Source organism: Palaemon carinicauda, chromosome 22 (genome assembly GCF_036898095.1).
Source record: "Palaemon carinicauda isolate YSFRI2023 chromosome 22, ASM3689809v2, whole genome shotgun sequence".
Classification (NCBI taxonomy): domain Eukaryota; kingdom Metazoa; phylum Arthropoda; class Malacostraca; order Decapoda; family Palaemonidae; genus Palaemon; species Palaemon carinicauda.
Genome location: NC_090746.1, coordinates 66,347,307 through 66,362,306, shown reverse-complemented (window position 1 = coordinate 66,362,306; position 15,000 = coordinate 66,347,307). Strand labels below are relative to the sequence as shown.

The following is a 15,000-nucleotide window of genomic DNA, read 5'->3' as shown; positions in this document are numbered from 1 at the left end:
CGATCGTCAGCTTCGACGTGATGTTGAGCGTCAGTCGATGCAGTCCCGACGGGACGTCGACCTTCATCCTCTGCCTGTTACTCATCGGCAGGTTGATGCAAGCTGTCAAGCTATTCCATCCCGACTTCTTGTTGCTTCTCCACCTCGTAAGAACATAGAACTCCGGATGAAGTTTATTCTGAGGAGGAAGCGGATGATCCCCTTTCCACAGCTGTACCTTTGGGTATCTTGTCTGAAGAAGAGGAACCTAGATCTGCCCAACAATCTTTGAATTTTAAGAAGATCATGACTGTTTTTAAGGAAGTTTTTCCTTCGCATTTTGTTCCTGCTGCTCCATGCTCGCCTCCTTCAGAATTCACTTTAGGGTTGGCTGCTACAGCTCCCTTTTTTACTAAATTGGTGCTCTCTCGGTCGTCTTAGAGAGCTTTGCGTTTGCTGGGAGAATGGTTGCAGACCAAAAGAAGACTTGGCAAGTCTACCTTTGCCTTCCCTCCATCTAAACTTGCTTCTCGTTCGAGCGTCTGGTATGACACAGGAGAAGTTCTCGGCTTGGGAGTACCTGCCTCTGCCCAGGGGGACTTCTCAAGCCTGGTAGACTCTCCTCGTCGTCTAGCCATGAGACGCTCAAAAGTGTTATGGACCACCTCGGAACTTGACCATCTGCTCAAGGGGGTCTTTCGTGCCTTTGAAGTCTTCAACTTTCTTGACTGGTCATTGGGAGCCTTGAGCAAGAAAGTGTCTGCTTTTAATAATGAGTCTGTTGTTCAGATTATGTCCTGTATGGACAAGGCAGTAAGAGATGAATCCAATGAGCTTGCTGCTCTTTTTACTGCGGGTGTTCTTAAGAAGAGAGAGTTATTGTGCTCTTTCTTAGCTACGGGAGTTACTCTTTGTCAGAAGTCGGAACTTCTTTATGCACCACTCTCTCGTTCGCTTTTTCCCCAAGATCTTGTGAAGGATATAGCTTCATCCCTTGCCTTAAAGGACACCCATGATCTAGTTTCTAAAACGGCTCGCAAGGTATTACCATCGTCGTTTTCAAGCAACAAACCGAAGTTGGATACCCCTGCTTCTAGGTTTATTCCTCCCTTTCGTGGCAGAGCCTCCAACAGAGGCAACTCTTGTTCTGATGGAAGACGAGGTAAAAGGAGGGGAGCCAGATCAAGTCGTGGCAGAGTCTGACTGCCCACAACTTCAGACAGCATTAGGGGCCAGATTGAAGAACTTCTGGCAGGCTTGGGAGAGAAGAGGTGCAGACCAATGGTCTGTCCTCTTGTTGAAGGAGGGGTATAAAATTCCCTTTGTAAAGAAACCTCCTCTTGTTCAAAAGCCGATAGATCTCTCTCCCAGATACCGAGAGGAAGCAAAAAGACAAGCTTTGCACCTACAGGTGTCCCTCTTGTTAGAGAAGGGAGCTGTGGTGAAGGTTTTAAACCATCAGTCTCCAGGTTTTTATACAACCGCCTCTTCCTAGTTCCAAAGAACTCAGGAGGTTGGAGACCAGTGCTGGATGTGAGCGCACTCAATGTATTCATCCTGAAATCAAAGTTCACTATGGAAACTTCCAAGTCTGTTCTGGCAGCAGTAAGGGAAGGCGACTGGATGGTCTCACTCGATCTCCAGGACGCATACTTCCATATCCCTATCTATCCGACCTTCCAACATTATCTAAGGTTCGTGTATGGGAAGGAAGTGTTCCAATTTCGAGCTCTGTGCTTCGGTCTCAGCACTGCTCCTCTTGTATTTACGAAGCTCATGTGGAACGTAGCGAGCTTCCTGCATTCGACAGGTGTCAGAGGCTCCCTATACCTAGACGACTGGTTACTCAGGGCGTCATCCTTCAATCGCTGTCTGAAGGATCTCAGATGGACTTTGTCCCTAGCGAAGGAGTTGGGTCTCCTAGTAAACAAGGAGAAGTCGCAACTGACCCCATCTCAAACTATTCTTTATTTGGGGATGGAGATACGGAGTCTAGTTTTTCGGGCTTTTCCATCGCCCACAAGACTAGAGCAAGCTCTCTTAAAGATTCGTCTTTATCAGAAAAAGAGCAGTTGCTCTGTAAGGATGTGGATGAGTCTGCTATGAACACTCGTCACTGGAGCAGTTTGTCTCCCTAGGAAGACTCAATCTTTGCCGTCTCCAGTTTCCCCTCAACCAGCATTGGGACAAGGAGAAGGGCTTAGAAGCAGTGTCCATTCCACTCCCAGAAACGGTCAAGACTTGCCTGAAATGGTGGGATGTCAATCTCAGACTCAGGAAGGCCTCTCTCTTGCACAAAAGAACCCAGACCATGTGTTGTGCTCAGACCCCTCGGACTTGGGGTGGGGAGCAACACTAGATAGACTAGAGTGCTCGGGCCTTTGGACCAAAGACCATGTAAAGCTTCACATCACCCAGAAGGAGCTTTTAGCAGTTCTTTTGACCCTGCAAAGTTTCGAAAGACTGATTCAAAACAAGGTGGTGCAGGTAAACGCAGACGACACCACAGCGTTAGCCTACATCTCCAGGCAAGGCGGGACCCACTCGCAGTCCCTTTACTTAACTGCAAGGGAACTTCTAGTTTGGACGAAGGAAATAAAAATCACCTTACTTACAAGGTTCATTCAGGGAGAAAGGAACGTGATGGCAGACTGCCTCAGCAGAAGAGGCCAAGTCATTCCCACGGAATGGACTCTTCATCAGGAGGTGTTCGAGAAACTATGGCGGATATGGGGACGTCCATCCATAGACCTGTTCGTAACCTCAATAACGAAGAGGCTTCCAACTTACTGCTCTCCAGTTCCAGATCCAGAGGCGGTCCACATCGATGCGTTCTTACTGGACTGGTCTCACCTGGAGGTGTATGCGTTTCCCCCCTTCAAGATCATTTACAAAGTCCTACAGAAGTTCGCCTCTCACGAAGGGACCAAGTTGACGTTGGGTGCTCCCCTCTGGCCATCAAGAGAATGGTTCACCGAGGTACATCAACGTATGGTGGACATTCCAAGAAGCCTGCCAATGCGGTTGGATCTTCTCCAGCAACCTCACATGAAAAGGTTCCATCAAAGCCTCCACACGCTTCGTCTAACTGCCTTCAGAATATCGAGAGACTCTCTAGAGCTCGAGGGTTTTTGAAGGAGGCAGCTAGAGCAATTGCCAGAGCAAGGAGATCCTCTACCATCAGGATCTACCAGTCCAAATGGGAGGTATTTCGAGATTGGTGCAAGGCCACCTCCATTTCCTCATCCTATACCTCTATAGCTCAAATCGCTGATTTCCTGCTACACCTTAGGAATGAACGTAAATTTTCTGCCTCTACCATTAAAGGTTGCAGGAGCATGTTAGCTGCAATGTTCAGACACAGGAACATAGACCTCTCGAACAAAGACCTTCAAGACCTTCTCAAGTCTTTCGAGACTTCCAAGGAGCATCGGATAGTGACGCCAGCTTGGAACCTGGATGTTGTCCTTAAATTCCTTATGTCTAAGAAATTTGAACCTTTGTACTTAGCCCCTTTTAAAGATCTTACCCGAAGACGCTTTTTCTAGTGAGTCTTGCTTCCGCAAAAAGAGTTAGTGAGGTTCATGCCTTCAGTAAGAACGTCGGCTTCTGTACTGGTAAGGCGGTATGCTCATTGCAGCTTGGTTTCTTGGCCAAGAATGAGCGACCTTCCCATCCATGGCCGAAATCTTTTGAGATTCCCAATCTGTCAGATGTGGTTGGTAACGAGATAGAGAGAGTCCTGTGCCCTGTGAGAGCACTTAAATTTTACCTTGACAGAACCAAAAATTTACGAGGTGAATCTGAGTCTTTATGGTGTTCGGTCAAGAAGCCCTCCTTACCGATGTCAAAGAGCGCCTTATCGTATTTTGTCTGGCTCTTGATTAGAGAGGCTCACGCTCACTGCGGTGAGACTGACCTTCGATTGTTGAAAGTAAGACTCATGAAGTCAGAGCTGTGGCAACATCAGTGGCTTTCAAGCAAAATCGTTCCTTACGAAGCATTATGGACGCAACCTACTGGAGGAGTAAATCTGTGTTCGCTTCACATTATTTAAAGAATGTCCAGACTCTTTACGAGGACTGCTACACTTTGGAACCATTCGTAGCAGCGAGTGCAGTAGTGGGTGAAGGTTCTACCACTACATTCCCCTAATCCTAATTCCTTTTTTCTTCTCTGAAACTATTGTCTTTTTGGTTGTATGTGGAGGCTGGGACAGTCTTCCGCAATCATTTGATTTTAGCGGGTGGTCAAACTTGTTTCTTGAGAGCGCCCAGATCAAGGGTATTGGTTGAGGTCCTGTCATAGGGGTGGTCACCCCAGATATGACAGCTCCTAGAGGTCTTTCAGCCCCCTGAGTGGATCGCTGGGCTTCATAAGGATAGCGGACTAATGAGGCAGAGAAACATAAAAGTCAGCTTCCTTATCAGTTACGAACCCTTAAGTTTGTTTTTATCAAAACTCTTTGAGTTATATTCCTATGATGTTTACTGCTGGTCTCTTACCCTCCACCAAGGGTGTCAATCAGCTATATATATATAAACCGGCTAAGTTAAATGTTTAAAAATGATATTTTCATATTAAAATAAATTTTTGAACATACTTACCCGGTGGATATATATATAATTAAACTCCCTCCCTTCCGCCCCTCTAGAGACCCTATGGGCAGAGAAGACCTGAGGACTTGAGGAATGGTTCCAGTATCCTGGCGAGTGGTGGCGCTAGTTGTACACCTAGCAACCCAATCTTCGATCGCCTGCGAGTTTTGAATTTCTGCTGGACGTCAGAGACGTTAGCTATATATATATATCCACCGGGTAAGTATGTTCAAAAATGTATTTTAATATGAAAATATAATTTTACTTAAAGTAAAACTGCGCTTAGAATTTCACTTTGTACTTTAGGTTTGTATGGATCTGGCATTTGTTTGTGGAGAAAGTGTCCCTGGCATATGGTGTAATGTAAATAAATGGATAAATTAACAAATGATAATTTGTTCCGTAACCGAAATACAAACCACGCTATTTACATAGGGTATTACTTTCGGCGTAGCTGAAACGACGAGCCATTAGATTTTTAACGAGGGTTAACTACCCCCTCGCTAGTTAGCGAGGGGGTAGAGGAGGGGTAGCTAGCTACCCCTCCCCCCCTCACACACCGGTGAGTATCTTCACTTTGCTTTTGGCTCGGGTGACGGTCAGACTTGTCTGCCTCACCCTCGCTTATTGACAGCCTTAATTTTTTGCTTTCTCTTTGCAGCCTTGTGTGTTTGGAAGTTGGCCTCTCTACCTTACCATGCGGAAGTGCCCTGGTTTACCCGACCTCCCTTGTGGGACTTATATGTCGGCGGTCGAGACGGACCCTCACACCTTATGTCCGTTTTGCAGAGGTCAACGGTGTGATAAGGATAAAGTGTGTAGTGAGTGTAGGGAGTGGTGTACCTCCCAGTGGGAGAGGTTTTCCCGGCGATGCAAGAAGAAGTCTAAGCGGGATCTTTCTCTTTCAAGGGTTTCCTTGAAGAGAGAAAATTCCAAGGACTCTTCTTCCGTGGCCCGAACCTCCTCCGAAGCTCCCGCTCGATCGGTCTCTCCTGAGAGGCCGTCGAATGGTAGCGTAGGCCGTTCTTTTGTTGACCGATCTCGGGGTTCGGGAGAGGGCGTTGCCTCCCATAGCGAGGCAGCTCTCCCTCCTACTCCGGGGGAGGATATTTCTCATGTGGATATGATTTGTTGCAGCTTTGGGCTTCCTTGGGGCTTAAGGGCTCGTCCTCCAAGGAAGCCCTGTTTGACATTATCCGATTGGGGGCTGCTGTCAAACAATCGCCGGCGGTAGCGGAGGTTGACCCTCTGTCTATCGTCGATGTTGTCGTGATAGGGGCCTCCGATGAGACAGGTCAAACCTCTGCTGTGGTTCCTGACGCAGCTGAAGGCTTAGTTTCTCCCTCTGAACATCCTTCGGGGGAGAAGCTAGGTCCAACGGTCTCTCCTGCAAGTGTTTCTTCCCCTCTGGGGAGTGCACTAACAGACTCCTCTTCGGAGGACCGACGATGGCCTGCCTGCTGCCCCTAGGGGTCGTATTCGCCGTAAGGCTCGTAAGCCTCTCCGTCGTAGGGGCCTTTCTTCTCCTCACAAGAGAGTTAGAAGGCGCATCTTCGACTCCTCGCCCTCGCCGTCCCTCGCAGAGGATCCTCCTCTTCAGGCTTTGACCGTTGCTGCTGCTGTGTCCCTGGACCTGTCTGCCTACCGTTCGCCGTCTCCTGCCAGAGCTTCGGACCTGCCTTCTCCGTTCCTGGCTGCTGACGGTATCGGGGCGCCCTCTCACCCTTTTGTCCAACAGGCACCGGTCCCTTCGGGGCACAAGGGGCTTTCTCACGATGTGAGTAAGTCCCTTAAGGGCCAGGTTTCCCCTGTGCTCCACTGTTCTCCTGCGCGCGCTCTCCTGCTGTATCTTCGGAGACAACGCCCCAGAGACCTGCAGAGACTCGCAATCGTTCTCCTGCTCGTCAGTGCTCTCCTGCTCGCCAGCGCTCTCCTGCTCGCTAGCGCTCTCCTGCTCGCCAGCGCTCTCCTGTTCGCCAGCGCTCTCCTGCTCGCCAGAGCTCACGTGCGCACCTTCATCCTTCTACGCGCCATTCGCGCCCACGATCTCCTGCGCCCCCACGATCTCCTGCGCGCCCACGATCTCCTGCTCGTCAGCGATCGTCTCCTTCTCGTCGGCGATCATCACCTACTCGCCAGCGATCTCCTCCTGCTCGCCAGCAATCGCCAGCGCGCACCTGCACTCGCCGACGCGCCCACGATCTCCGGATCTGGGTGTAGGAGGAAAGATTCAGCGTTCGCCTACGCGCCATCAGATCTTGCCTTCGCACCAGTCATCACCTGTGCGCCATCGATCGCCTACGCGCCACCGCGCACAAACTCCTGCGCTAGCTGATCGCCCTACTGTGCTCCCACGCATTAGGGGAATTTCCCCTGCGCGTGAGCGCTCGCCAAGGTCTTGCCAAGATCCCACGCGCCATCGCGCCCGCGAACAGTCTCCTCGCCTTGTGCCTCCTGCTATGCCAGATCGCTCCTCTGCGCGCAATCTCTCGCCTGAGCGCCCGCGCGCTTCATTGCCTACGCGCCATCGCTCACCAATGCGCCAGCGAGGACATTCTCCGACCTCCAGACCAACTGTCCGCCCACGCACGGACACTTCGGACCGCAGTCGTTCTCCTACGCGCCTTGCGTGCCATCGTTCGCCTGCACACCATCGCTCGCCAACGCGCCATCATCGCTCGCCAGCGCTCCATTGCTCGCCCACCCGCGCTCTCGCCATCGTCTACGCATGCCCGCGCTCGCGATCTATCGCCCGAGCGCGATTCGGACGAGGTACCATGACGCGAGCGCCTGTGCGACCCCCAGAGCGATCGTACAGCGCGGGCTGCCGCGTGAGCTACCGCGCGAGCAACCGCAGAGGCACCCACAGGAACAGGCAGGAATGAGAGCAGCCAGATCCTCTTCACGTCCATCCGCCCCCCCCCCCCCCCGCAAGCACAGACCAGGGCTCTCGCAGGAGGGAGGGAATGTTTCAGACCGGTCCAGGATCCACCCTTCAACCTCTTCTTCCCTTTCCTTTAAGGCAGGTCCAGTAGTAGCATCCACTCCAAAGGATCACCAGATCCCCTTCCCTTCTGAGGGTGTCTCTGACAGTGCCACTGTCAGTAAGCAGCCTTGGTTTGGGTCCCTGTTCAGAGCTGTCGTCCAGGCCCTTAAGCCTGCCTTCGCTGAAATGGGACTCAAATCAATGGCGGCTCCGACCCCATTGAAGAGGAAGAGAGGAGTGGATCCCGTGGTGACTTCTCCGAGGGCCAAGTTGGCTCCAAAGACATCCTTGAGGAAGGCTCCTTCTCCCCCCCAGACGTTTTCTCCCTTTCCTGCGGACGAGAATTTCCCATCCTCAGGGGAGGCTACTGAGGTGAGGCGTTCTCCTTTCGCACCAATGGGAGAAACCCCACCCCGTGCCGAAGAACCGTCCCGGGTGGACCCAGAGAAGAGCCCTCGGGCGTCGCTGTTGGAGTCCTGTATTCCTCCCAGGAGGGAGTCTAAGGACTCCAAGACGATTCCCAAGTCATCCTCCAGGATTCGAATGGAACCTTCAAGACCTGCGGAGAACGTCCACGTGTCCCCCCAAGAAGAGCCTTCGGGGACAGGAGACTTCGCTGCCAGTTCACCAGGAGGTGAGCCACAGGAGTCCGAGCATGCCTTTTGGCAAGTTCTGACTCTGATGAGACATCTCAATAAGATTCCTGATCCTGAGATGCTTCCTTGTGAGGGCAAGGACACGGTCCTAGACCGAGTCTTTGGCATCCAGAAACCTCCGAAGACCAGTGCGGCTTTGCCCTGGTCCCAAGGGGTGAAGAGTGCCAGGGTCAAGGTAGAGGCCCAGCTCTCCGATCTCGCCTCCTCCAGCCGTTCCACGGCTGGCAACAAACTCCTCCCACCTCCTCGAGTCCAGCAGAGGAGGTATTTTGAGATTACAGAGGAGTCTGCGTTAGCTCTTCCACTCCACCACTGTGGAAGAGCTGACCAAGGGAGTCCCTCTTGAGAGACACTCGAGCCGGCAAGTGTCTTTCTTGGCTACGGAGATCTTAAACCATGAGAAGGTCGCGAAGTGTGCCATGCAGGCCACTTCATGGCTAGACCTCTGGCTGGGATCTCTTGGCATCCTGTTGCGATCCGAGGACTTGTCCAAGGAAAGCACCAGGAAGGCCCTGGAAACCTTCCTCCTCTCTGGTACACGCACTATTGAGTTTCTGGCCCACCAAGTTTCGAACTTGTGGGCCAATACTATGCTGAAACGTCGTGATGCGGTGACAGAGAGGTTCCACACGAAGGTTCCAGCAGCCGAGGTAAGCAGGCTCAGACATTCGTCCCTGCTAGGGAAGAATTTGTTCGAGCCTAAGGATGTGGAACGGGCAGCCGAGAGGTGGAGGAAGACCAATCAGAACTCCCTCCTACATAGGGCTCTTACATCCAAGCCCTATAAACCTCCGGCACCTCAACAACCTCACCCGTCCAAGACAACGAAACCGCCAGCGGCAGCGAAGGCGACGGTGTCCAAGCAGCAGCCCTTTCCTGTCAAAGACAAGAAAGGCAGCAAGAAGTCCTCCAGGGGACGCAGGAATCCTAGAGGGAGTGGCCTAGGCCGCAAACGCTAGGATTGGCAGTCCCCCTGCATGTCCACCAGTGGGGGGATGCCTACAAAGTTGCGCGAACAGGTGGCAGCAACTTGGGGCCGATTCCTGGACGATCTCTGTGATCAGTCAAGGATATCGCGTCCCGTTCATAACATTTCTACCTCCCCTGACAGCGAATCCAGTGTCATTGAGCTCCTTTGCCATGGGATCGGCAAGGGGCCAAGCCCTACGGGCAGAAGTTCAGACCATGTTAAAGAAGGACGCTCTCCAGGAGGTTGTCGACGGCTCCCCAGGCTACTTCAGTCGACTCTTTCTTGTAAAAAAGGCGTCTGGAGGCTGGAGACCAGTCATCGACCTCTCAGCTCTGAACAAGTTTGTCAAACAAACTCCGTTCAGCATGGAGACAGCGGACACGGTCAGACCACAAGACTTCATGTGTACACTGGATCTGAAGGACGCGTATTTCCAGATCCCAGTCCATCCGTCTTTAAGGAAGTACTTAAGATTCAGCCTAGACAACAAGATCTACCAGTTCAAGGTGCTGTGTTTCGGTCTCTCCACAGTACCTCAGGTTTTCACCAGGGTGTTCACACTGATTTCTTCGTGGGCGCACAGGATCGGCATCCGTCTCCTCCGCTATCTGGACGACTGGCTGATCCTGGCAGACTCGGAGTCGAACCTTCTTCAACACCGAGACAAGCTTCTAAGACTTTGCCAAGATCTGGGGATCTTGGTAAATCTCGAGAAGTCTTCTCTGCTTCCAACTCAACAACTGGTATATCTAGGCATGACATTGGACACCAATCTCCACAAAGCCTTCCCATCAGACGACAGGATAACAAGGCTGAGAAGTGTCGCAGACCCTTTTCTCAGACGAGAAGAACTCCCAGCCCAATCGTGGTTACGTCTCCTCGGTCACCTCTCCTCTCTGGCCCGTCTAGTTCCAAATGGTCGCCTCAGGATGAGATCCCTACAATGGCGACTAAAGTCCCGGTGGAATCAAGGTCACGATTCCCCTGACATCTTGGTCCCTATGGGTCCTGCGGAACGAACGGACCTCCAGTGGTGGTTGACAGAGGAAAACCTACGAAAGGGAGTGGATCTTCTCGTCCTCCCCCGGATTTGATGTTGTTTTCGGACGCCCCCCCAAAAAAAAGGGTGGGGGGCCCCACGTTCTGAACCACAGGACCTCAGGCTTATGGTCAGAATCAGAAAAGTGCCTCCACATAATCTGCTAGAGATGAAGGCCGTATACCTGGCACTTCAACAGTTCCAACAATACCTGGCGGGTCACTCCGTGGTGGTGATGAGCGACAACACCACGGTAGTTGCTTACATAAACAAGCAGGGAGGTACCTTTTCGCAACAGCTATCCCATCTTGCAGTAGAGATACTGAGATGGACCGAAGTCCGCTCGATTCAACTATCTACTCTCTTCATTCCAGGCAAGAGGGATGTGCTCGCCGACAGTCTGAGCAGAGCAACTCAGATAGTGAGTACCGAGTGGTCTTTGGATCGTCTAGTAGCCAGGAAAGTCCTGACTTTGTGGGGTTCCCCGATTGTGGATCTGTTCGCGACGGCCTTGAATTTCAAGCTCCCGCTTTACTGCTCCCCGGTACCGGACCCCAAGGCACTCTGGCAAGATGCCTTCCAACAACGGTGGGACAACATAGACGTCTACGCCTTTCCTCCGTTCTGTCTGATGAGAAGAGTACTCAACAAGACCAGACTATCGGTCAACCTTTCAATGACTCTAATAGCTCCGCTATTGCATCATGCAGAATGGTTCCCGGACCTTCTGCAACTCTTGACGGAACTGCCGAGAGAACTCCCTCCTCGACACGAGCTACTCAGATAACCACATGCCAACATTTTCCACAAAGCCGTAGCGTCGCTGCGACTTCACGCCTGGAGACTATCCAGCGCCTCCTCAGAGAGAGAGGCTTTTCGCAACAAGTTGCGGACAGGATGTCTCGACACCTGCGAAAATCATCCGCAGGGGTCTACCAGGCAAAGTGGAAAGTCTTTGGTGGTTGGTGTCGAGGAAGGGGTATCTCTCCACTCGTTGCCACTATTCCAGCAATGGCGGGGTTCCTCGTTTATTTGCGGGAGGAAATGCGCCTTTCAGTCTCGGCAGTGAAAGGCTATCGCTCAGCCTTAAGTCTTGCCTTCAGGCTCAAAGGAATGGACATTTCTTCCTTGCTGGAACTTTCTTTACTCATACGAAGTTATGAGCTTACCTGCCCTCGGTCGGAAGTGAGACCTCCTCCATGGAACGTGGTTCGAGTCCTCAGGTCTCTTAAGAGACCTCCCTTCGAACCTCTACGCCAGGCTTCTGATCGCCACCTGACTTGGAAGACGGTGTTCCTACTCGCCCTGGCCTCGGCCAAACGAGTCAGCGAACTTCATGGTCTCTCGTATGACATCGCCCATTCAAGGGGATGGGGGGAGGTAACGTTCAGATTTGTCCCTGAGTTTGTAGCCAAGACTCAAAATCCAGGGGTGCCGGACCCTCGGTTCGACTCCTTTCGGATCTCGAGTCTCCGTTCTGTAACAGATGACCCAGACCATCTCCTACTTTGCCCAGTAGGGAGTCAGAGGCTTTATCTTAAAAGAACAGCTGCAGTTCGTCCTCGGGTGCAAGCATTGTTCGTGAGCACAGGGAGGACGAAGAGGAGGGTCACCAAGAATACGATTTCGGCATGGATTCGCAGGGTCATTTACCATTCCCTGAATCCTGACCCTCCTCCGTCACGTTGCCCTAGGGCACACGATGTCAGGGGCATTGCTACGTCCCTGGCATTCAAAAGAAACTACTCTGTGACGCAGGTTCTTCAAGCTGGGGTCTGGAAGCGTCGGACGACCTTCACAGCCCATTACCTGCAAGACGTGACCCACAGGAGGCTCGATACGTTCTCTATCGGCCCTGTGGTGGCTGCACAATAGCTGGTTTAAACCTCAGGCTCCTTAATGGACAGGTAGCAGAAGGTTGAGGGCATTGTTACCCGGTTTTAGACTGCATGAATGAAAAGGTATGACTGGATTTATTCTTTTCTTCATCCTCCCCTCTTTTGGGGAAAGCAGCATCCTGGGTTCTCTGCACAGCTGACCTCAAACCACTGCAGGTAAACTATGCTCCTTTGTGTTCCTAGTATTAAGTTAATACTGTCACGTCCCCATACCCTGACGAGGTGGTATTGGGAACGTCCTAACCTAGAATTCCATCTAAAGGACTCCAGGTCAACTTCCTAGGACGAGTCACACTTCATTCCTCCACACACCAGCTTATGTAGGCCACGGTCCTTGCAGAGCAAGGCACTTGCGAGGTGCAGGGACTCCTTATCTTGGATGCTAACACATCCGGATACTGAGTCCCCGGGCAAAGCCAAAGCCAGTACGGCTGGGACTTACCACCCTACCTAAGGGTTAAGTCACCCCATGTAAATAGCGGGGTTTGTATTTCGGTTACGGAACAAATGACAAATTCGTAGATAATTTGTATTTTTCCTAACCATACAAACCTTAGCTATTTACACAAACTTGCCCGCCAGCCCTGTCCCCCAGGAAAGTCCTACCTCTAAGCAAAGTGAAGATACTCACCGGTGTGTGAGGGGGGAAGGGGTAGCTAGCTACCCCTCCCCTACCCCCTCGCTAACTAGCGAGGGGGTAGTTAACCCTCATTAAAAATCTAATGGCTCGTCGTTTTAGCTACGCCGAAAGTAATACCCTATGTAAATAGCTAAGGTTTGTATGGTTAGGAAAAATAAAAATTATCTACGAATTTGTCATATTCCAGGTTGAGGCGGCCTTGACGTCTGATCCAACCAATGCTGAACTATTGAAATTGAAATCCGATCTTCATGAAGTTATCACCCTCACCACTAATCTCCTGGAAGCACAAGGTAAGATAAGGACATTTGATTGTTTTCACAAGTTAGAAATGGTGTGAACCTGATACTCTACAGTACACACACTTATTCCGTCATTATAGATTGACAAAAACTGTAATTCTCAGCAATTTAAAGATGGAGAGGACATAGGTATCAGTGATTTTATCAATGGAAATTTAGGCATAGATTGAAAAATTGTGTATGTTCAAAGACTTCTCACTCAGTACTGTAATTTCTCATAATTAAGTGACTCCTGTTATAAAGTACAATCAGTTTAATCATATAATTGAACTAATCCTTGACTTTCATGGATTGGCAGGTAAATGAAAAGTGAATAGTGGAGCAAGACAGATTAAAGAAGGCAATTTAATATGTAAAATGTTAATCTGTTAAGCAAATGATCATTGAGTTGTAAGTAATATTCTGTAGAATAAAAAATAAAAGTAATGGAGAATACATTAAAGTGAAAAATCAACAATTAATTGTACAGTATAGGGACATGAATAGCAGTTGATGAATTTAAGAAAATTTTAAGAATGGTCTTATTCAATGTAAGTTGTTCCTGCACAAACAAACGGAAGTTGTTTACATAGGATATCTCTATTGGCAAAGTTGGAAGGAAGCCAATAGACTGAAAGAAAATGCGAGGTGGCAACCCTACCTGCCCACTGTTGTGGGTCGGTAGGGTGTGGCTGGGGGCTACCCCAGCCACCTATCTCTACTCACAGCTCACAGAGCTACCCCACTTTTCTCTTTTGGCTGGTTGAGGTCGGACGTGTCCGCTCTCCACCTCTTCCCAATGCTTGCCATTAGACATACAACCATTGCTTTACGCGCTTTCTTTCTCTTTTCAGGTGCGAGTGTGCTCCTTCTTCTGATGCTCACATGCCTACCTGTCCTGGTCGCGAAGGTTGCCCTTGCGGCACCTTCATGTGGACATAGACCCCCATCTGCTGTGTCCTGCCTGGCGGGGGCGTCGGTGCGAGCAGGCTTCGCCCTGCGACGAGTGTCGGGAGTGGTCTGCCTCTCAGTGGGAGAAGTTCGGGCGGTGCAGGAAGAAGAAAGCTAAGAGAGATCTTTCTTCTGCAGAGTCTGCCTCTGCAGGGAAAAAAGCTTGGGCCTCTCCATCCTGCACCCTCGGATTGTTTCCTAAAGCTCCTCCTCGCCCACCTTCCTCTGGGAGTCGGTCGATTAGGAGTGCAGACCGACTTACTCCTTGGCAACCTAGTGGTATTGGGGTGGAGTTGATGCTTCCCCTAGTGAAGTATCTTCACCTCCAGCCACTGGGGAGCCATTTTTCCTTGCAGATGTGCTGCAGGCCTGGCTGTCCTTGGGGGTTTCTGCTCCCCCTTCGAAGGAGACTCTTCTGCAACTCCTTCAGCGTGGCGTGAGGAGAGAACCGTCCCCTGTGGCAACATCATCTGCCCTGGACTTTTGTGAAGTCCACCTTTCACCCTCTCCTGGCCTTTCCATGCGCGGACGTGATTGCTCTCGTTCGCCTTACAACAGCCTCCTGCTGATATTGTCCTCGTTCGCCAACCTAGGGCGACATTGCCGCCTAACCCTAACATAAACATTGTTTCTTCCCACAGAGATGGTTCCAACTCGCGTGCGTTGCCCCAGCAAGTAGATGAGGTTAGGCAGAACGATCTTAGTAAGCGCAGTGATTTTTCTTCGATAAGGGCTCTACCTGCTCTCCCTTCACCTGGTCGTGTGATGACATTCCGTCCTGTAACAGGATGGCCTTTACGAGCTTTGCGCTCACCTGAACCCATTTACGAGGTTCAAGAGGTTGTTCACAATCTAAGCGTCCGTCCCATGGACATTCGCATGATAGCACTGCACGGTCACGCTATAAAGACCGTAGGTCATCGCGGTCTAGGCATTGTAGTGCACCACGTTCCAGGACTCGCACTCCGGACACGTGGCTGTAGGAGAACATAAGCTGCCCCT

At 51.0% G+C, this 15,000-nt stretch overlaps 1 protein-coding gene across 1 annotated transcript in view; it reads left to right on the top strand.

The window, feature by feature from the left end:
• Spf30 (Splicing factor 30) overlaps nt 1–15,000 on the top strand; it is an 81,043-nt gene that overhangs the window by 12,027 nt on the left and 54,016 nt on the right. Inside the window, exon 2 of the mRNA XM_068346319.1 lies at nt 12,954–13,059. Within this exon, the coding sequence (XP_068202420.1) occupies nt 12,954–13,059 (106 nt within the window). The remainder of the gene's footprint in view (nt 1–12,953; nt 13,060–15,000) is intronic.